We start from the raw sequence: 24,121 nt of genomic DNA on the forward strand, positions 1-24,121 counted from the left end.
TGTTGACCCAGCAGCTCTTACCTCTCTAATACTGTGCTTCATATTAAACAGGAAACAACAGGAATACAAGACATGGCCTTTCATTGGTTAAACAAATATATATCAAGCCTCAGCACTGCACCAGCCCACAGGCATTATGCCCAGTCCCCATACTGATGGCACATGTAAACAAGCCCCAGGAAGTTGGGTCAATGTCACTTACAATGCAAGTGATAGTTTCTATAAACTGGCAAGCCTATTAAGGCACATCCATAGCCATGAAAATCTGTGAGTTAGAGAAGCTGGGACATTTGCCTGTTTTGCCTAGTGGGACCAACACTAACAAAGGAATCTGGCTTTGCAAAGGGCAGGGCCATAAATTTTCCTACCACGGAGAGCACACTTCAAGTTATGCAAAGTAAGGCCAAAGCCAGGGCAACAGAACTTCCCATACGGGAGGGCTATCTCATCAGCAGTGACACCTGCGGTATTTTCCTCCACGCAGCATGGAAGGAGTGGTGATTTTTTTCAACGTCATGTTTAAGGCCCCTTTTCCACTCTCCCCCTTCCCTCTTCCTCCTCCTACTCCTTTTTATCTTCCTGGTCACAGCTGGAAGCCGATCACCAGTCCAGATAAAGATAATTCTCCTTTCCAAAAGTCTATGTAAAATATTCTTCATTCACATTCATGCCAAGAACAGTGAAGACAAGTGGATGTTCTCTGGCTGCTCAGGCCTAATCTACCATGAGCCAAGCTGCATGTGGATCAAGCACATATTGAAGAGATTTATTTCTTGAACCGGCTTCGGGTAAACCCTTTGCCTGTGCCTTGTTTCCTGCTGCTACCTTGATTCCTGAATTTGTCCTGTAGAATCCAGAGATGTAGAAACGCAACATTCATAATGATAGGTTTTGTTAGTTAGGTTCGTGTAAAGAAATTATCAGCGAAAAGTAGTTCTACGATGATTCCATGAGGAAACTGTCTCTGGGCAGGAAACGGCAGACATCCTGAATGATCTACCCCAAAAGCGTGAGTTGTTCCAAATTTCCAGAAGGGTGCCAGAGAAAAGTAAGAGCATTTTAGTCTGGTTTTGGCACAAGGACTTTAGGAAGAGGGTGTAGAAGGCTGTCTGCATTGGAGAGGGAGAAGTTTTTTTGTTCTTTTTCAACACATAGAGGCACGTGTGCACACATCCACTCACACACCAGCTCTTACATGGTTGAGTTTTTACACTTCTTTCTCTATTATTTATGGTAAGAATAACTCCACCACACACACACACACACACACACACACACCAGAACCACGTTCCATACTTTATACAATGCGTGATACATTTAAAAATATAGGATGATTTTTTCATGGGGTCAACATTTAAAATTTCACTTTCAAGGGCCACTGGTGAAACTCAGGTAAAAGTGACCCCCATCAAGGCGACATCTAAAGGACCACTATCTACAGTGAAGGAGACACATTTACATGTCTGCCCTGATTGACATTAAGGGATACGTTATTTTGGGGTAAGTTATTTTGCTGTTGTTGTCCTTGTTTATTTGCTTTGAACCTGTCAATATGCAGGACTGAGAACAGTAGAAAGAATATTCCCAGATCCAGGAACCCCCAGAAGTTGAGGTCTTAACTAAAGTGTTGCAAGAAACCTGGATGGAATTGGAGAACATTATGCTAAGTGAAATAAGCCAGTCAATGAAAGAAAAACACCACATGATCTCACTCATTTATGGATAGTAAAGAACATTATAAACTGATGAACAAAAAGATAGATACAGAGACAGTAAAGCATCAAACAGACTTTCAAATTACAGGGGGAAAGTTAGGGAGAAGTGGGGGAGATAAGAAATCAAACGAAGGACTTGTATGCATGCATATAAGCATAAACAATGGACGCAAAACTCTGGGGGGTGAGGGCATGTATGGGTGTGGGGTGAGGGGGGGCAATGGTAAGATATGTACACATATAATACCTCAATAAAAAAAATGTCAAAAAAATAAAAATAAAATAAAGTGTTGCAAGAGATATACCTACCCACTAGTTTCCAAATTGTTGTTAAAGGAAAAAAAATGTAAGGTCTATAAAGACAGATGGGAAAACCAGGCACCACTCATATGTGGAATCTAATGAACAAAATAAATTGATGAACAAAATAGATCCAGAGACACAGAAGAATAGAACAGACTAATGAATCTCAGAGGGAAGCGGGGGCAGGTGGGTGGGTGGGGAGAGATTAACCAAAGAACTTATGTGCCTATATGCATAACCCATGGACACAGACAATAGTATGGTGAAGGCCTGGGAGGGGGGATGGATACAGGTGAGATGGGTGTGGGGTGGAGGGGGTCAAAGAGAGGAAAAAAGGGGACAGCTGTAATACTTTCAACAACAAAGAGAATATTTAAAAATTGTTTATCTATTTTTCCTCTTTGCATACATTACAGCTCTTTAAAAATATGGGGTATAATTACTCCATTTACAGTTCTGAAAAAGGTGTGCATAAGTATCTTTTAAAATAATTTCAATTTTATTTTAAATGCAGTAGAAGAACTTATTAGTAAAGAAAATCTGTTGGGGTTGTTAAAATGTTAACTTAATCTTTTTATTATAAAAATAATTCTCATTGTGGAAAATCTGGAGTGCAGAAAAGTGCAAAACGCTAAAGAAAAAATAGATGGTATTTTCCTATAACTGTACTAGCAACAAAAAATATTTAACAATTTGGCATATTTATTAATCTTTTCTTAAATACATATGGTTGTATCTGGTGGCTTGCTTTTTGTTTTGCTAAAATTTCAACATATATTATAGACAGTTTTATTGCTCTGCTACTGACCATTTCTCCCTGGAATTTGTTAGGCTAGAAAGAAAGCTATTAATGACTAACAAGAGCCCACACAAAGGGGTCCCAGTTGGCCAAAGATGGAATAATTTGGGCATGAAAAAGAATAATAAATGCTACCGACTGATAACCATTGAATATTTTAAAAAATCTGAGTTCACAGTCATACAGAAAAGCAAAACTAAAGAGAGAAAAAATATCCCTTTCACTCACAAGAATCCCAACCCACTGGAAATCATGGGAGATGAGCCAGGGACCATGCTGTATGTTGAAATTTGTTAATTAATTTTAGGGAGAGGGAGAGAGAGGGAGGGAGAGAGGGAGGGGGGAGGGAGGGAGGGAGGGAGGAAGAGAGAGAGAGAGAGAGAGAGAGAGAGAGAGAGAGAGAGAGAGAGAGAGAGAAGAGAAGAGAAGAGAAGAGAAGAGAAGAGAAGAGAAGAGAAGAGAGGAGAGGAGAGGAGAGGAGAGGAGAGGAGAGGAGAGGAGAGGAGAGGAGAGGAGAGGAGAGGAGAGGAGAGGAGAGGAGAGGAGAGGAGAGGAGAGGAGAGAAGAGAAGAGAAGAAACATCAATATTAGAGAGAAATATCAATTGATTGCCTCCCATACTAGACTGACCTGGGATTGAACCCGCAACCTAGGTATGTGCCCATACCAGAGAATAGAACCTGAAACCTTTTGGTGTATGGGATGACATCAACTGCGTACCCAGTCAGGGCTATTTTGTAATTACGTCTAATTAAATTATCTGGGCAACAAACGTAATGGATACAGTAGAGGGATTAGTACCCACGAAGTATTCTGATTATCACCAACAATAGAGCAGGACAACAGACAGACATCAGGTACCTTCTGATGGGATGGGAGGTGCAGCCCACAGCACTCCCCATGAAGTATTCTCACCACAAAACATTTCCCCCGAATCTATTCAACTTTCAAAGCTAATATCCACCTTATAAAACATATGGAGAAGGAAATAATGAGTTAAATCGGGGCTTGGTGAGCTATAGCCTGCAGGGCCACTGGTGAAACTCAGGTAAAAGTGAGAATTGTAGAAAGCTGTCCGCTTTTGTATACAGAATACCACTGAAACACAGCCATGCCCAATCCTTTGCATGTTTCCTGTGGCTTCCAAGCTCACAAAGGCAGAGCTGGACAGCTGTGACAGAGATCATCTGGCCAGCAAAGGCGGAAATAGTCGCTGTCTGGGTCCTTTACAGAAAAAGACTGTTGGCCTCTGGGCTAAATGATGCCATGAGGAAGCAAACAGATACTTTTGAGACAATTGGGGCTATTTCAATGTTCTCTATCATCAAGGAATTATGGTAATTGCGTTAGTAGTGAAGATGGCACCATGATTATGTAAGAAATTGTCCATTTAAAAAAAAAAAAAGAAATGCATGCTGATGTATGTAGGTAGGCTTAATATGACATGATGTCTGGAGTTTTGCTTTAAAATGCTTCAGCAAAGTAAAAAAAAAAGGAAAAAGGGGATAAATGTAGCAAATACGATGGTATCCTGATGTTCAATGTGGATAAAGTGAATAAGCAGATATTGGGAATCACTGCCTTAATCTCTCTGCTTTCAAGTACGTTTTACAAAGTTTGAAAATATTTTATAAAAAAATGTTAAATGAGTAACTTTAAAATAGATGTAAACATTGCATTTTAAAAAAATCAGTTTCTTCTTGTGGGATACTTTAGGTTGTTTCTTTCTCACTATTATTTAAATTGCTCTAATAACATTTTTACAGGTAAATATTTGGTCAAGTTTTTTTTTTTATCATCTTAAAGAATTTATCTCTAAAATTAGTGCAATTACGAAGACTTCCAAGAAGTTTGAGACAACTTACATTCCTATGTTATTGTATGAGAGTATACCATTTATTAAATTCTGGTCAGTATTGAATACGATTCTGCTTGCACTTTTGCCGAGTCGATAATGAAAATATATATGTCTGATGTTTTAGTTTGCATGTATTTAGTTATCAGTGAGGCTTCCTGTCTTTCACATGTTCATTGGATTTTTTACTTAATTCTATGAACCGTTCATGTCCATTGACAACTTTTCTATTGAAGTGTTAAGAATTTCTTCCTGACCTGGAAGAAATCCTTGTATGTGAAAGGCAGTATCCCTTTGTCATCTCTCATCCAGTATGTTGTTTGCTTTTAACTTCATAATGTTTTTGATTTTCAAACATTTTTAAATTTCTAGTTGCCAAATCTCTCCATATTTTTCCTTTGATTTCTTCTAATGGTTTAATGCTTACACTCTCTTTCTCTACTCCAAATCAACTAAATTTTATATATTCTTTATTCTATCTTTCTATAGTTTACCCTTTCATTTAAATTAAGTCCTTTTTGATGAGTTTAGATGGTAACATTACTTTTTTAATTTTTAGGAAAATTTTCCTCTCCATATTACTGTGCAATGTTTCTCTGATGAAATTTCTATAGCAATGAATGTTTCTTTGCAAAGTAAGCAAACATATTTACATATATTTTTAAATCTACATTTTAAAATATTAGGATTGTCCAAAGTGTGTGTATTTTATACCTAATTTTGTAACTTTTAACTAAAGTGCCTGACAACCAGGGCTGTGAAACACATTTGGTGGCAATTATGATGACTAAGTTCCTATTTGCACTCCTTGAACCAATTATTCAAGAATAAAACACTAGGTTCTACACATAAAATATTTCTTTAAAATCCAAGAAACATCTCTAAAACTTTTGGTTCTAAATTTTTGAATTTAGGCAGAGGAAAACGTGGTTTTGCGCCATAATGTCTTGAAACATTCAGTTATGATTTGATGCTGTTCAATGTTCAGCTGCACATTTTGAGGAAAAATCTTTGCTATTTTAAGGAAACATTACTTAAAACTATATGGAAATTAATTGATTCTTGTGAATGACAGTAATGTTTACAGACTACTTACTCATCCATTCAAATATGTATTGAGTATCTACTATGTGCCAGACACTGTTATAAGTGTTACTATTCTTACTACTTTAGATACTGACATTTTTGAAGATAGTCTGATGAAGACAGATAAAATGCCACAGTTTACACTCACTGTTAACCTGAACCCTGTGAAATACCACAAACCACTCAAATGCACTGAAAAGAGGTACGGTAAGAAAAGAACTAAAATGCACTGACTATAGGTAAGGTGAGAAATGTAACATTTGTTAAGTAGTTATCACATGGCAAGAACAATACTTTTTATCATATAACTTAATAATGTCTTATTTTATAGGTGGGAAAATGGAGGTTCGTTAAGCATTTCAGTCACACATCTAGTAAGTAACTGACTCAAGATTCAAACTCAGGTTTGTCTAAATGTTACAAAGTTCTTGTTTTTCTAACTACCACAAGCAAGATGTTTTCTAAAATTTTCTATGCCTTTGTTCCAAGAGGAAACAGCAGCAATTTGGGGAATGCTCAAATTAAAAACAGACAAAGGAAGCTGTTACAAGGAGCCATCCCATAATAAGCAGACCACAAAAATCTGAGGCAAGAAACTCTAGATGTTTCCAGTTTTCCAATATTCTTGCTTCAACACAGTAACCATATAAATGCTTGCCATTCAAATAGTTTTGCATTCTAGGTTTCCAATAGCAAAATTTGAACTTCTATTCATTTAATTTTAGAATCTTTTTGGAGTGAGAATTCACAAATCTACAAGGCTCTACACTAATTTGGCTTTAGCACTATACAATGAAACACTACCCAATTACCAATGTTGAAGTGTAAGAATCTCATTCATCTATCCATCCATTCATCCATCCTTTCCACACATAATTACTGACTTCCTATACCAGGTAGTCATCTAGATATTAGGGGTGTAATGATGATCAAGACTCTAAGATCCTTGTCGTCAAGGAGTTCACATTCTAGTGGTGGAGAGAGACATTTAATAAACAAGTTAAGAAATACACAGAGAAGATGCTTTGATTGGGATGTACTTACTGTTAATGAACAAACTGGGCGGTATTCGAAAGACTATCGAGGTGGGAGGTGGGAAGGTACTTCATTAGAAAGGCTGCCAAGGAAGGCCCTGTGGAGGCCATTTGAGCTGAGACCAGAACATGAGAAGAAGCCAGTCATGGGAAAGGCAGGGGAAAGAACTCCAGGCAGCGGGAACAACAAGGAACTTGGTGCATTGAAGAAACGGAAAGGAGCCCAGGAAGGCGGATAGGAGAAAAGGATTGATGACGAAGAAGGGAAGCCGAAGCCCGAGTATGTGCAGGACTGCGGCCAGGAACCCTACCGGCATAGCGAGTGCAGTGGAAGCCACGGCATGCATTAAGCAGGTGACAGCAATGTTGTTTGTGGAGAACAGACTGTACTAGTGATAATCTAGCTAGCTAATACTTACTGAGTGCTCCTAAGTACCAGGCATGTTTTAAACACTTAACACCGACCTTAACATCTAATATCCCCCTGAGATCGGCACAAACATCAGCCTGCTGTGCAGAGGGCGTGAAATGCTAGCACCAGCGTTTAAACCACCTGCCGAGGTCACAGGCAGGAAGTGGCAGAGCCAGGACATGAATCCAACAGGCCGACTCCAGAGCCTCCTTCTTAACCACATGCCGTGTGGACGCTTCAGGAATGAAAACACAGACGCAAATAAACCCACGAGGAGGCCACGAATGCCATCGTAGAAGTGTGAGATGATGGTGGTTTTGACTAGGGAGGTAGCACTGAACAATGAGAAACGTAGATGGATTTGGGATAGATTTTGAAAACGTAATTGAAAGCATTAATTTATAATCATGAAAAACAGGAGGGATAAAGAATGCCTGCTAGGTTCTTTGCTTAAACAACAAGGACTATGGTGGTCATTTGTGAGTAGGGGGTGAATTCAAGGCTTCTGTTTTTGATAATGTTAAAGCTGAGGCACAAATTATCCACAACTTTGGAGATATCAAATAGGCAGTTAGATATGTGAGCCTGAAGCTCAAGGGAGAGGTCAGGTAGCATTACCATCCTATAGGTGAAGGATTTACAGATGTGAATCCTGGAGTTTGTGGGGTACGGGGAGGACAGGAAGAGAAGAGGGCTGAGGACCGGGGTGTGGGGCACTATCACCTTGTGGGGACAAGGAGGTGGGGGTGAAGGCAGCAAAGGTGACTTAGGACTGAGATGAGAGGCAGGAGGAAAATACTTCCCAAGACAGGGGCTTGTTCAATTGTGCTGATTTTTGCTGAGAAGTTGAGGAAAATAAATGCAGACAAGAGAACATTACTGGATTTTGCCAACACGGTCACTCACATGCTTAACAAGGGCAAATTATGGAGACAGGATTTTGGAGAAGTTTTGCTCTGAAAAGGAGCAGAGAAATAAGATGGCAGTTGCAAGCTGATGAAGGGGTCAAAGGGGGCTTATTTTGTACAAAAGATGTGTGTACTTGAGCACAGGTGTGTGCTGATGGCAATTCAAATGAAGCGCCTCCACTAAGACAGGCAACCTACATCTATAGAAAGATAGTGGAGAGGGACGTCATTATTTAATGAGTGTCTCCCTGGTTTCTTGGAGACAAAATAATCATTGGACATATAAACATTCCCGGGATTTCTGAGCTATTTTGGAGCCTTAAGTGCTCCCATAAAAGTCACTCTGGTGCCGCCCCGCAGTGCAGGAGGAAGTGAAGAAGTGAAGTGAGGCAGGTCTCTTTCCTTCCGAGAACTCCTGTTCTCTCTGAAACCAGGGCCTCGCCTTGGTCTTCCTACCAAGTGTCTGAGTTGCGTTAGCAGCCACAGGAGAAGGAATCTGAAGAGGAACCTGGCTTGGTTCATACATGTAATGTAGTGTGAGTAAGGAATCTATCCAGTTTTGGGGCAGGAGTTGCCGATGCTGAAATTGGGGAGCAGGTTGCCTCCATCATCGCCAGAAGACAGGTGAGACTGGCAAGGGTGGTGGTGGGGTGCAAGCCTTTATTCCTCTTGCTCTTTCTTTCCTAGGGTATGAACTTTACAAAATAAGCATGTTACTAATACTCCCGGCTTTATACCTTCTTAGCAATATGAGTTCATTTGCTGTTTCCAAGCCATGCCTTCTCAAAGACTCAGTTTTTCTTTTCTTTCTTTTCTTTTCTTTTCTTGGTTTTGTTTTTATAGCGTGGGTTTTGTTTTGTTTTAGGTTCCTTGGCAGGAGAGTATGGCAGAGAGGGAGAGGGAGAGGCAGGGGGAACTGGCAAGCTAGGATAGCTTATTCTCCTGAAAACCTTACAACAAGGAAATGCCAAACCACTCTAAGGACACCGGAGTTACAGTTGGCTCCCTTCTAGAAATGTAAATACAGTCCCCTCCCATCTATTTTCCCCACACTGAGAAGCTGGAGATGGTGACTGTTAACAGGGATAAAAATGGAAGAAGGCTGAGGAAAAAAACAATGCTCATCACACAGTCTGGGTACTCCCTACAATTGTGTGGGTTTTTTTTTCTATTTGGAAAAAGAATTATTTTAGGTAACATATGTGTTATCATGGAATTTACTTCATTTTAAAGAAAGGAACAAAGAAAGAAGAGAGAGAAAAGAAAGACTATGTTCAGAAACAGTCTAATCCCAGCGACATTTATGAAGTAAAATTTTGAATTTTGAACATTAACCTCACAGGTAAAATGTCCATCCACAGAAGAATGGCTGAGTAAGGGATGGCCTTCCATGGAGTGGGGCGCCTGTTGTCACTGCAATGGATGAGGGCACAGCCATGCACTGGCGCCCAATGACCGTGCAGGGACTGCCCGGAACACACACTCCAGGACAGGAGTCCCGTCAGTATTGTTCATCGCTCTACTCACCTCCTAGGATTGTCCCTCCCCCACAATGGGGGTTCAATAAGTATTTACTTATCGCTCTAGTCACCTCCTAGGATTGTCCCTCCCCCACAATGGGGGTTCAATAAGTATTTACTTAACACATGAACAGAAAGAACCACAGGTTAATATAGCACAATCTCACTTTGGCAAAAAGCGAAACAAAATACATCCTATATCCCTGGCCAGTGTTTCTCAGTGGTTAGAGTGTTGGTCCCTGCACAGAAGGGTCTTGGGTTCGATTCTGAGTCAAGGGCACATATCTGGGTTGCAGGTTCGATCCCCAGCCCTGGTCAGGGAGTGTTCAGGAGACAACTAATCAATGTGTCTTTCTCACATCAATGTCTCTCTCTCTCTCTCTCTCCCCCTTCCCCCACCCCATCTCCTTCCTACTCTCTCTAAAAAAATCAATGGAAAAAAATCCTTGGGAGAGGATTAACAAGAGCAAAAACAAAATCAATCAATCAATCTTATGAATGTGACGACCTCCACTCTGACATGTGTTTGCACGTTTCTATTACTTTTAAATTAAAAAATTTTATATAGTAACAAGCATGAAAAAAATATATATAGTCCTCAGAAACACCCCAGAATCAATAGAACTGCAGGTTAGGATCCACAGGGTCTCAAGAATTCTGTCAGCATCTAAGAGGAATCCTATCTGCATGGCTGGGCCGCCCACACAAAAGCAGAGGAAGGATGGCTGAGCCAGCCAGGGAAGAGGAACCCGGGAAAACTCATCTGAGGGGGATGAGCACTGGGTGAGCCCACCTCGTGAGCCCTGGGGTCCCTGGGACTCTCGGTTTGGGTTTTCTCAAAAGAGAGAGCGGTCAGTCTGAAATGCCGGGCCCCCTTCTGGAACCAGATCGTGGCACCCGGGCCGTGGAGGGCCTGGGCATGAGGATGGCTATCCTGTCCTGTGAGCAGCAGCTGGGTAGGAGTCTCTGCTCGGCAGAGGAGGGGCTGGGTTGTGTCTCCAAAGCAGGAGATGGCCAAGCTGAGCAGCAGGGGAGGTTTAGGGCAGTTACCGTTCCAGGAGCCAGCAAAGCCACTTAACAACACAGGCGCACCCTGCAGTCCTGCATTCCCGAAGTCACCAGCCTCCCCTGGGTCAGTGGGAGGGGACCAGGGCTTTCTCAGAATCAAAAGCACCTGTGGAGCAAGGTGGGGTGGTGGCTAGTGTCAAGTTGGAGTCCTGGGAAAGTGGGGATGTGGCTTTGTGCTGAATTCCTTCCTCACTTTAGACTGGGCTGTTGGCTTTCCCCATGGTTTTCAAGGGCCAGCTTTTTAGTGGGGCATTTGCCGATTTTCTTAGCAAGAGATTTCTCTCCCAGCTGCCTACAGCCCTGGGGGCATAGTTCCATTATGGAGATTTTTTTTTTTTTTTTTTTTTTTTTTTTGCTTGACAGGAACTTCTCAGGACAGGAATGTTTTCTTCATTTAATAAGCCTATTAAATTGAGTACTGGGTATGGTCCTAGCTGTTTTATTTCCCCAACTATTAAGGTGGTATTCTATTCTCAATAGTTTGTATTAAATGAATGAAAATACATCACTTGCCCTATTCTCATAATGATGCCTTCTACCAAATTCCAACAAATACTGATTAAGTAACTGCTACATGTCAGTAACTTAGTATTTGTTCCTGCCTTCATGGAGCTTATAGTCTGTCAGCCTCCCGGGGAATCAGGGAATTGGATATGAAATTTTAAAACCAGGCCATGCGGTATGACAGAGGAAGCCTCAAACCCCTGTGCTGTATTCACATCTGGCCTTTCTGTTCTTCCTTATATGTCATTTTTTGGCCTACCCCAGTCTCATTACAAAGTTATCACTTCTTTACTATTTTCAATCAATCTCAATCTCTCTCTCTCGTGCATTTCCCTTCGGCCTAAAAACATTATCAAAGTACCTGTCATTTGATGAACACCCTATAAAGCCGTCTATACTCCATTTGTCACCTCCCATTCACATCTCAGCCTGATGCAACTTGGATTCCATCCCCACAATTTCCTGGGACTGTTTCTGCCCAAGGTCACTGATGCCCTCGTGGTCTTTCAGTGCACACCTCCTAATCCTGCTGCGACCTCTGAACCTAATGGCTACTTTCTTCTTAAAAGTCTTCCTTTGGGATTGGAGACACTGTCACTCTTGGCTCTCCTCCTTCCTCTCTGAGTGCTCATTCTCAGGTGCCTTGGTTTCCTTATTCTGCCCACTCTTGCTTTACCTCGGAGTTCCAGCCCTGGTCCTCTAATCTTCTTCCTCCATGCACTCTCCTGGGGTAATAGCGTCAACTTCCTTCACTTCAGCGGCCAATTTCTCTGTCTTCTCTTCACTCCAGATCTCTACCTTTACCTCAAATGCCACAGAGCCTAATCTGAGCTCATCAACCGGACTCAACGTCCTTCTTGCAAGTCCTGCTGCTCCACTGGTGCTCATCCAGTGGAAACTTGGACACAATCCTTTCCCCTTCCACTTGCCATTGGTGACTAAGACCCATATGCTCTAGCCCCCAATCCTCAGACCTATCGTTTTATCAGTCTTCACTTCGACTGCCACCATGGCCTTCCCACCAGGCCGCCCCTCCCATCCAATGCCCAACACATAATCAGAAAGATTTCTTAAATTATAAATCTGGTCATAACGCTTCTCTGCTGAAAACCCTTTACTGGCCCTGCAAGACGTCGGTGAATTGCACAGCGGCGGCCATGAGCCACATCCCACTATTTATGTCTGCTAACTTTGCCTACAGAGTTGGTTAAAGAGCCGAGTTTTTAAATTTCTGAATACCGTTAGAAGGTGTTCTGACTACCATCCAGTTCTAGAGTCCCCCACGACTGTCTTCCATCCAGGCAAGCCTCACTCTTTACGGGACTCTCTAGGTCCTGTATGCATCCTTGATCTCACGGGTCAAGTTCTGACGGGACCTGCCCGCCTTGCTAATCTCATTTCATGCTTTGAACTTAGGTCCACTGATGCCAAGGCTCATGCTTATCCACTACACTAATAATGTCACTTCTCTGAATCCCTGGGCTTATGAAATGGGAGAGGCTAATGGGACCATAAGTGGAGCAACAAACTCCAATTACAAGGAAGGAGTGTGTGTGGATGGGTGTGGGTAAAGGGGGCAGGGAAACAAAACAGGTGAGTAAAGGTAGTCAGGTGGGAATCACATTCAAAGATTTGCTCTCCATGTATTTTGGTGCCAGGGTTAGGGCAGTAAAGTAATAGATGCTTCCAATCCCTGTGTTTTGTTTTTCAACCCACATATTTTTAAAATATGTTTTTTACTGATTGCAGACAGAGGGAGAGGGAGAGAGAGAAACATCCATAATGAGAGAATCACTGACCAGCTGCCTCCTGCATGGCCCCTTACTGGGGATTAAGCCTGCAACCTGGGCATGTGCCCTGACCGGGATTCGAACCGTGACCTCCCGTTCGGTTCATGGGTCGATGCTCAACCACAGAGCCACACCGGCCAGGCAATCCCTGTGCTGTTTTCCATCTGTGTAGCCTTAGCACACTTCCTGATTCTTAGTGGTATTAAATAAATGACTGTTGGATAATACATTTCTGTGGAAGTTTACAAAATCCTGAATGTCTTACTCCTCCCAGGCCACAGTTTCTCTCTTTTGTTTTGTCTCTTTCAGTGTACCCACTAACTGTTCAGGGTACACGCATGGCATACCCAGGATAGCACTGCCGGTGCACCCAAATCATCCTAATACCAAAGAGAGAAAAATACAAAAGAATACAAGCCAGGGCTCAAAATAGTAAATCCAGAAAGAAAGGATTCTATAGGAAAATAAAGAGAAGTGTTTTCTCCTCCCCTTTACTTTTCTACTATTTAAACACAAATTAAGTCCATTACGTCGAGATAAATAATATTGTTTCTAAGACTAACAGCATAGGAGTTGTGCATAAACAACGAGAAGCTGTAATTTCTAAGGACTGTGCAGGCAGCTCCCTTGTGTAGGCCGTGGATTGAAGTGGCCTGGCTGGGCACCGCCTCCACCAGCGTGATCCTCATTCATCCTGTGATGCCCTTTTGGGCACACGCCTTGCATTTCTCATACAGAATCCCCCAACACACAGAGACCACAGAGCAGCGAGGCTGAGTTAAAAGTCATCTGGAAAAACCTGCAGAATACAGATTCCTGGGCCCTCCCATTCTGAGATCATAGGGTGGGGCCAAGGCACCCACATTTTAAACCCGTTTTCCTGAGGGTTCTAAAGTAGACCAACACCATACTCTGACACTGAGAAATATTCTCATAAAAATGAGTAATTTGGGACATAAAAGGTTTTCACACTGGGTGCCATCATTGGCTTTCAGGCATGGTCCAATTCTGTCATGATTGCCTTCACAGTCCCTCCTGCTAAGTATTTTTTTAAAAAATTAAATGTCAAGAAAACTTGGCTCTTTTCCTCCTAATGGCAGTTACCACATCCTCACAGAAATAGTGCCTATGTAACCTATTTCATTAGGTACTCATTTCTGTGACTGAGGCAGCTAAGCACCTGAAATACATATTATGCAACTGTGCCTAAGTCCTACCCTCATTAAAATGATACTGAAGTCTTAGGGCCTTGGTTTTTTTTCTTCACAGCAGGTTGGCAGTCATTCAATTATGCTGTAATTCGGTACCGCAGCTCACTTTACTTTAAGCAGTTCATCTCAATTCTGTTCATTATGTTCAAAGGCCTGCTGCATCCAGATGCCAAGTTTCCTCCCCTGGACAAAAGCATGGCAGACATATTTCTGCTTGGCAAGGCCTGGCAAATTTTTGGAGGCGTTGTCATGCCGTGGCAGAGCACTAGTCAGGTTGTAATTTGCCTTAATTGTTCTTCCCACAAACAGCAACAATGATGACTTCTAGGTCATGGCACTCAAGGAAGGATTTCTCCACAGCCACTGTAAAAACCAAAACACTTTCTGCAGATATCTTACTCAGGATTAGACTGCAAAGAATTTTGGATTCTGACCACTTAGTGTATTGATGGGGTAGATAGTTTTTAATGGGTTAAGTCATAAATTTGCCTATGTATCTGTGTGTGGAGATTAGAAACATGGAAATAACTCAAGAGAAATCACTGGTCTCCCATAAAACAGTGTTCTATATGCATAATTTGTTCCACCTGCCATGTTTACAAGGCACCCTAAGGAGAACGAGCTTAAAACCCAGCAATCCATCTGCCTCCCAGTTCTAAGGGGGCAATTATTGCCTCAACTAAGCAAAGAGGAATGCCCAGCATGCTGCTAACCATGTCAGGTGACTGATGTATGTGACTGACTTACCCACCCAGGTCATCAGCTTTTTTAATAGTGGCTGGAGTCCTGGTACAATGACAAACACAATTAACCAACCAGAGAGAGAGAGAGAGAGAGAGAGAGAGAGAGAGAGAGAGAGAGAGAGAGAGAGAGAGAGAAATGGACAGAGACCTAGATGCAGTGGGCCATACGCGGGACACAAGTCATAAATATGGATTTTATCACTTCTCATGGGAATGTTAAAACAAGTAACACGAGCAGGGGGTTTAGGGGGAAAAAGATAGAGGAAATTCATGCCAAAACATTGGTTAAAAACTGATTAAACATAAAAGATAAGACATAAAAGCAGGTGTTTTGTTGCTATTAACTATATTTCCTCACGCTTGTGTATTCTTTTTTAAAGGAAGTGTTAGTTAATATTTACTAAAAATATACGTTTTATTGCTATGTACACAAAATAGGGTCTGGCCTCCAATATGTACAATGTCAATTTAACTGTACCCAACTAAGGACTCAGTGACTAAGATGAATACCAACTGTAAGGAGTAGACTTTTAATAGAATGATGTTTGAGTACATTGCAGAACACACACACACACACACACACACACATCTTCAAAGAAATTCTGCTCATCAGAAGCTATTAAAAGAAGAGCTCTTTGGGGAGACACCCCAAATGAATTGCAAAAGGTCACACACAACTCCTTCCTGAAATGAGACAGATACAACATACAAATTAGCATATAGAATATCAAGTCATTAAATGTTCCTTGTCAAGGTTCCCATGGGAAGAAAGGGGGAAGGCAGTGGCATGTGGGAAGGAATAGAGAAAAGTAAAAATGGACAGGTCACTTTGAAAACAGTTTCCAGTTTTTCAATTTCACTGATCTGTAAAATGAAAAGAGAAATTTGAGGGTGAGGGTGGAGAACAAATCCATTATCATGATTTTTTCCTTGTAACACAGAGCCAGACTCTCAAAATAAAGGATAATCCTTTATATTAGATAAACTAAATTTTGTGTAAACTCCCTATTATCCTTCTTTTAATAACTGAGTATCTTAGACTATATGATGCTCTTAACAATTAATGAAATGCCTTTGACACAGATTTGGGGAAAGAGTCTCTAGTTTGCAGTCCTTCAAAGATAATTTTCAAATTCAATTGCATCTCCCCCTAATTCTGCATGTCCCCTTTCCCATCAGTGAATGTGATGATTTATGAAGGAGACAAGCTAATGCAAAATGACCACTGTAAACTTACGAAGCTATGGTGGTAACAGACACCTCTAAAAAATTACAGTTTCATTCTAGCAGAGGATGGCTTTTGCAATGTTTGCATGCACCCTGGTCTCTGACTTAACTGGCCATGATTAAGCAACCAACACATATTCTGGCCTTAGTGTTAAAGTGGCTGGATTAAAACCAGCTACTCCCATCTGCTGGCTGGACTGTTTTACATTTTCTACCACACTGCCTGCAGCTTTAATGCTCCCCACAGTACCAACCCATTTATTTCCCATCCACCAACTGACCTCCTATAGCATCATTAACACGCCCCCCAAGGCCTTGCTCCTGTCCATTTTAGTCAGCGCAGCACTCAGAGTCCTCGTGGGGTTTGTCAGGGCTCTGCAGGGAAGGCAAGCAAAGAAGGAAAAAGCACCAGCCCAAACCTTGGGGAGTCACCCCCACAGGAAGATGAGGCCTAGGAACGAAGGGGATCCCATCAGGAGACAGGATGCGAGGCTGAAGATGGAGAGGCAGGTTTACAGACACCCATCATTAGACGCTTCCACCACTCAATTCTCAGCTAGTTAGTGGCAGAAGGATCAATATCTACTTTCGATTTTCATGTACAGCATTATGGCCTTCGTGGGAGACGGGTCCCCTGGGAAGGAGGGGTGATCCAAGGAATGGGTCTTGGAGAGAGTGATTCATGACCCAAAGTAATAATTTTATTGGTTTGCCAAATGTGTTTTTCTAAAATATATTTGGAGTTCTTCTTTCGTTTTGACCGACTTTTCATTTTTTTTTCTGATAACACTACTCACCCTGAAGTCAGTTAGAGAAAATGATTATGTGGAGAGAATATCAGTAATAAATGTGGAACTGAGTTATGTAAACAAAGCCATGTCAGTTTGAAATGATATCCCCTGGTGATTCCTGAGCTCCAAATGGAGCAAAAGTAAACAGCATTACATTCTGCAAATACGATTCCAGTTTCTAAGGGTCTTAACTGCTCCAGCTGGTCAGTTTTCTTCCTTATCAAGCAGACCCATCAGTGGATTTCCATTTTAATCTAGACTCCTATCATTCCAATAGCAATAAATATTAAAATGTAACATTTTGATAGAATTTTCTTTCAGAACCAAGCAGATCATCTCAGGCTTTACAAAGGGGGGGAAAAATAGGCAGCACAGTATTTCTAATATACAAGTTATGGATGGAATTCTTTTGTGAAAGTATATAATAAATCCAAAGTCGCATTTTAAAATCCCTGAAAAAATGTAGTTTACCAATACTAAATATAATGAAATATCATAGCCTGCTAAATTAGGGCATTAATCACAGTATCTTGATTCACATATCCCTTCTAATAATAGCTTAACCTTCAAATTACATTTTCCCTAAAAGTTCTAAAAATTATCCACTATGAAGCATTTTTCATTAATCATAAGATAGTCACTCGTTTAATTTTTACCCAAATTCCTAATACTTCTGAGATAATTCAAATCCTTCCAAGTCATGTGCTTCCATGGGTAAGTATAATAGGCTCTGTCAAGTGACAATGGTGGCACCTTCCAGAGCTATGAAGAGATTTGTACTTTTACCAAATACGCTCAGAACATTAAGGAAACTTCCTTAATCATGTGCCAAAACTGACATCCCTAGATCTTCCCATTAAGAACCCTCATTTGTTAAGCACCTCTGTAAGCCAGGCACTGAGCTAGGAGTACACTAAGGTATGTGGTTTCATTCAACCTCACAGCAACTCTACAAGGTAGGTATTATCATCCCATTTTATGGATGCAACAACTAAGGTTTAAAGAGCGTAAGCAACTTGCCCAAGGGCACACAGCTTGTAAATGGCGAAAAAGCCAGGGATCCCCCACTCGGGCCTGAAAGATTACAAAGCCTGTCCCCTTCCCCTCGGTCAAAACTCCAAGGCCCGTCCTGGGAACAGAAACCTCCTGGATTTAGGAGCTGCTTTATCTTTGGGGAGACCACCAACAGGAGTCCACAGGCTTATAAAGGTTGTCAGTTTAAAATGCACGCGGATATGTTTTTCAGATTTAACAAAGGAATACATTTACTTTTATTTTTAGTCTCAACCAAGGATATTTTCCCTCCATTGATTTCAGAGAGAATGGAAGGGAGAAAGGGAGGGGGGAGGGAATAAGTAGGGGGGGGAGGAGGAGAGAGAGAAAGAGAGAGAGAGAGAGAGAGAGAGAGAGAGAGAGAGAGAGAGAGGGAAAGAGAGAGAGAGAGAGAAAGAGAGAGAGAGAGAGAGAGGAAAGAGAAACATCGATTGGATGCCTCAACCGGGGCCAGGGATCAAACCTCAACCCAGGTATGTGTCATGACCCAGAATGGAACCCAAGACCTTCTTGTGCATGGGATGGATGAGTCTCTGACCCACTGAGCCACATCGGCTAGGCAACAAAGGAATACACTTTTAAACAGTCATAGAAACAAGGGGTTAGAATTTGCATTGTAAATTATCAACTAAAATAACATATAAAAACAGGTATGAAATTCCATTGGGTTGAACCACATGGAACTGCTGTATTTGTGGGTCAAATGGCCAAAAAGGTGCAACCATAGACAATTCATCCTAATAACAGAAATCTAGTTCTAGGCTCTCAGGACCCAGTCCTGGCCCATTCACCATTACCTGCAATGCACATATTTCATACTGTACCTGCAATGCACACATTTCATACTCCTGGCCCATTCACCATGTACCTACAATGCACACATTTCATACTCCTGGCCCATTCGCCATGTACCTGCAATGCATGCATTTCATACTCCTGGCCCATTCGCCATGTACCTGCAATGCACACATTTCATACTCCTGGCCCATTCGCCATGTACTTGCAATGCACACATTTCATACTCCTGGCCCATTCACCATATACCTACAATGCACACATTTCATACTCCTGGCCCATTCGCCATGTACCTGCAATGCATGCATTTCATACTCCTGGCCCATTCCCCATGTACTGCAATGCACACATTTCATACTCCTGGCCCATTCACCATGTACCTGCAGTGCACACATTTCATACTCCTGGCCCATTCGCCATGTACCTGCAATGCACACATTTCATACTCCTGGTCCATTCACCATGTACTGCAATGCACACATTTCATACTCCTGGCCCACTCACCATGTACTGCAATGCACACATTTCATACTCCTGGCCCATTCACCATGTACCTGCAGTGCACACATTTCATACTCATGGCCCATTCGCCATGTACTGTAATGCACACATTTCATACTCCTGGTCCATTCACCATGTACCTACAATGCACACATTTCATACTCCTGGCCCATTCACCATATACCTACAATGCACACATTTCATACTCCTGGTCCATTCACCATATACCTACAATGCACACATTTCATACTCCTGGCCCATTCACCATGTACTGTAATGCACGCATTTCATACTCCTGGCCCATTCGCCATGTACTGTAATGCACACATTTCATACTCCTGGCCCATTCGCCATGTACCTGCAATGCACACATTTCATACTCCTGGCCCATTCGCCATGTACTCTAATGCACACATTTCATCCTCCTGGCCCATTCGCCATGTACCTGCAATGCACACATTTCATACTCCTGGCCCATTCGCCATGTACTGCAGTGCACACATTTCATACTCCTGGCCCATTCGCCATGTACCTACAATGCACACATTTCATACTCCTGGCCCATTCGCCATGTACTGTAATGCACACATTTCATACTCCTGGCCCATTCGCCATGTACCTGCAATGCACACATTTCATACTCCTGGCCCATTCGCCATGTACTCTAATGCACACATTTCATCCTCCTGGCCCATTCGCCATGTAACTGCAATGCACACATTTCATACTCCTGGCCCATTCGCCATGTACTGTAATGCACACATTTCATACTCCTGGCCCATTCGCCATGTACCTGCAATGCACACATTTCATACTCCTGGCCCATTCGCCATGTACCTGCAATGCACACATTTCATACTCCTGGCCCATTCGCCATGTACCTGCAATGCACACATTTCATACTCCTGGCCCATTCGCCATGTACCTGCAATGCACACATTTCATACTCCTGGCCCATTCGCCATGTACCTGCAATGCACACATTTCATACTCCTGGCCCATTCGCCATGTACCTGCAATGCACACATTTCATACTCCTGGCCCATTCGCCATGTACCTGCAATGCACACATTTCATACTCCTGGCCCATTCGCCATGTACCTGCAATGCACACATTTCATACTCCTGGCCCATTCGCCATGTACCTGCAATGCACACATTTCATACTCCTGGCCCATTCGCCATGTACCTGCAATGCACACATTTCATACTGTACCTGAACAGAAGCTGTTGCTGCTAATGGTCCGCCCTGAGCGCCCGGAGCTGCTGTGGTTGAACTCTCTGCTCTCTTCCTCAGAGAAGGGGGACTCCGAGGCTGGGGACACTTTGTGCTGCTGCTGGGGCAGATGGGGCCGAAGAATCAGACGGGGAATTCGGCTTCGGGAAAGCTCCTTCTCATGATGCACTCTCTGTTCCTTCTCAAAATCGGACAGCAAAAAGAAAAAAGGAAACTTGTTTCCCCGTCTGAACTCCACAGTCTCTTCCTTCCGGGCTCAGTTCCTAAGAAATCACATTTCTGAATACCGACTCGTCACCGCGTGGCCCTTATCTCAGCTGCTGAAATGAATTCCAAAGCTCTTCCACTGAGCTAGCCCTTCTCATCTCCTGAAGAGTACACACTCCACCAAGATGTGCGTGCGCACACACACACGCACGCACACACCCATGTACTCTTCCACCACTGCCAGGTATAGATCCGACTCACCTTCCCGCTGGCTTTTTCTGTCACCTGCAAGCTTGTGGCTGTCTCAAAGGCTTTCTATTACTCTCAGCACACTACCTGATTTCCTCTAGACTTCCATTTTGCTGTCCCTGGATCAGCAGTGACAATGTGACTTCTGTCATCCTACCTCCTCACAGAGACCCCTGTACCTGGAACAATTCCCTCCTGATAGGTCCTGCAGCCTTATCTTCCAATCCCTCCTCGTCCAGCCAGGCTCTTAATTATTCATTAATATCCTGGTACACAAGGCTAGTTGCCAACAGACAAGCAAACAAAAAAATCCAATACTCTGTAAGATGGCTCCACCTTTTACACCATGGCCAGCTTTTGTTTTCCTACAGGATGCCCACAGGAAGAGATTTCTCTGTCTCCTTAAAAACACAGCGTTAAATACAGAGGGCCATGTCTTGTTTTTTTTTGTTTTTTTTTTTAAAGCATTAAAAAGTAATATCTTGGCAATGTCTTTCCAATTTCAAGGTGCTTTCCCAACCATTATTTCATCTGGTCCTTATCAGAGACAGAACCAGGCCGCAGGGAGAACACTAATCTCCCTATTTACAGATGAGAAAACTGAGGCTAAAAGAGGTCAATATAGATGCTTGGCCAACATAGCGCATCATCTAGAAGTCCTGCGCTTTCAGAAGCCACCACTACCCCCTGCCTTATTAAAATGGATTCCTAGGAGGAGCTCTTGGCAAAAAAAACCAACACCGCTCCCTCTAACCTCTGCAACTGAAAACAGGCGGTGGATTAGGTAACAAACCCTCTTTCGAAACATGACCTCTTGCTCCTTTCCACGCTGCTTACCGGGAAGGGTCGCTGCCAAAGTCAGCACCTCTGGGAGGCCCGCGCAGGGCAGGAGGGAAGGGAAAGCCCAGCCGCGGGAACTCCTGAGGTCGCCCAGGCACCCAGCCCACCCAGGGGCGCGAGCCCCACCCCGTCTCCGCATTTCTTCTGCGCGTCAGCCCGCCCCCCCCACCCCCAGCAGGTCGCACACGCCAGCCGCTCCGCCCAGCACACCGCGGGCCCCAACCGGAGCTGGGTCGCTCCCAGGCTGTCCTTCTGGCTCGGTCTCCAATACATCAAACGGCTTTTCAGCACATCACATCGCACGCACGCACCGGATTTCAATTGAGAGCTAGATCGCAAATCCTCAATTTCGGGAGATGGGATTCACCCTCCAAAGGCAATCTTGTTCCCTCTCCTGTCAACCCCCCAAATCTGTTCCTCCAGTACCATCTACCCATCTCATCACCTGAGCAAATGGCCCCCTGTCTCCCCATCGTCCCAACACCCCTTGTCCCCGTTTGCCCCCACTCTAAAAGCTTACTCCCCCCCCATTCCCCCACCCCCACCCCCCAAGCTCACACCTGGCCCTTCCCACTCCACCCGGCGCCCAGGGGCACTGCCACCCGCGCCCGCATGACGTGCCCTCCTTACCTTGGGCTCTCGAAGGGGTCCCATCGCGCCGCCGCCCGCCCGCTCCTCGCACCGCCGCCGCCGCCGCTGCCGCCGTCCAGGAGGAGGCACCTGCGCGCACCGGGGCGAGGGACTGCGTTGAGCCGGCGCGGGTGCGGGGCGCTGCTGCGGGGCTGACGCGCCGCAGCCACTGCCGCGGTCCGCGCTCGGCTCCGAGGGCGCGCCCGGCCGCCCCGCCCCGGCCGGACACGTGGTGCCGCCGCGGCCGCCCCCGGGGCGCCGCCCCCTCTCCCCCACCTCCCTCACCTGCCAGCCCCCGCGCGGCTCGTCCGCGCCCCGGTTGGCCCAGCCCGCCCGATCTCTCCGCGGGCACGGCCCCCGGGGCCGCGCGCCCCTCCCTCTCTGCGGACCCGGACCCGAGCGGGGGGGCGGGGGGGGGCGGGCAGGCGAGGCTCGGGACTTCTGCATCTGGGAGGTGCCCGACACACTCGTTTGGGCCCCCGGGATCCGGTTTGAAGGCTCTACACGTCGGAGGGGAGAGCTGAGAAAAGCTGCGACCTCCCTACGGGCCAACGTGGAGAAGGGGAAAGTTGTCCCCCCGCGGCCGCTCCCTGCCCTAAGTCAGCACACAGCTCCCCGCAATTACCTCGCCCGCGAGAGACAGGGCGGGTCCCCCTCCACCCGGCCCCAGCCAAGCCATTGCTGCAGAGCTGACGCCGAGGCTGGGTTCCGGGATCGCAAGGGCTGCGATTCTCCTTGAGGGGTTTGCATCGGAAGGTCCTGGGCTTGGCAGCGCAGCGCCCCAGGCAAAGAACGACAAGGTGGTTCCTTCTGGACCAGGGAGCTAGGCTGTGCTGGGCGAGAGCAGCCTTTTCTCCATCTCTGCCCGCAGCCGCCGGGAATGAGCCCAGGACCACTGCTATAGGAAGGACACTGCCCTTGAACTCAGAAAGCCGGGGTCAAGGCACCACCCCACTCCCTTTAGTATCTTTATGCCCAAATATTCTTGACCAACTCTGAATAAGTGGCGTCTGAACCTTGACCTTTTTGGATTCAGATATGCCTCGTGAAATTGAGGGATAACAACAACAACAACAACAATAATAGTAATATCTACCTCAAAGGATAGCTCTGAGGATTCCATAAAGAATACAAAAGAGCTGTGCCCAACTGATAGAACAGAACTTTCCAAAGGGCAGTCGCGTCCCCTCCAAGTTGTCCATTCAATATTTGTCTCTTCCGTGACTGGCAGAAAAATCATTTGTGAGGCAAATTTACTCAAAAAAGCTCCAAAAGTTATCCAACTGAGGCCTTAGAATAGGCACCATCAGCTGGATCATGGGCCTTGGTTTATTTTTACACTGGGTATACTTAAACCTTATCCGGTGATGCAGCTCCACATGCATAGTAAATTTATTCAGAATTGGAGAGTATTGTAAGTAGCAATGTGGGTGGGGAACAGACCGATCCTTACAGCCAAGTGTCTGTCCTACATGGGAGGACTGTGGTCCATAAAAGTCATATGTAATCCTAGAATTCTTTATTTGGGGGGAAGGGGTAGATTAATGAATTAATACTTTCTATCGCTATCTCAGATAATGGACTTCAGGAAAGTGGTGGTCCATGATGATTCCTGCAGTTTATTATTTCCAAAATTACAAGCC

The 24,121-nt window shown here is 44.2% G+C and overlaps 1 protein-coding gene across 2 annotated transcripts in view; it reads right to left on the reverse strand.

Annotated features, from left to right (window-relative positions):
- The window catches only part of SYBU (syntabulin), a 74,969-nt gene extending 52,449 nt beyond the window's left edge, over window positions 1-22,520 (reverse strand). The window contains exons 1-2 of one of the 2 annotated variants that reach the window (XM_054708648.1): window positions 22,479-22,520; window positions 20,532-20,733 (exon numbers count right to left, since the gene is read on the reverse strand). In XM_054708648.1, the coding sequence (XP_054564623.1) occupies window positions 20,532-20,733; window positions 22,479-22,502 (226 nt within the window). In that variant the 5' untranslated portion in view covers window positions 22,503-22,520. The remainder of the gene's footprint in view (window positions 1-20,531; window positions 20,734-22,478) is intronic. The other variant, XM_054708647.1, reaches the window with a different exon arrangement.
- Window positions 22,521-24,121: the final 1,601 nt, after the last annotated feature.

Source organism: Eptesicus fuscus, chromosome 19, assembly GCF_027574615.1.
Source record: "Eptesicus fuscus isolate TK198812 chromosome 19, DD_ASM_mEF_20220401, whole genome shotgun sequence".
Taxonomy (NCBI): domain Eukaryota; kingdom Metazoa; phylum Chordata; class Mammalia; order Chiroptera; family Vespertilionidae; genus Eptesicus; species Eptesicus fuscus.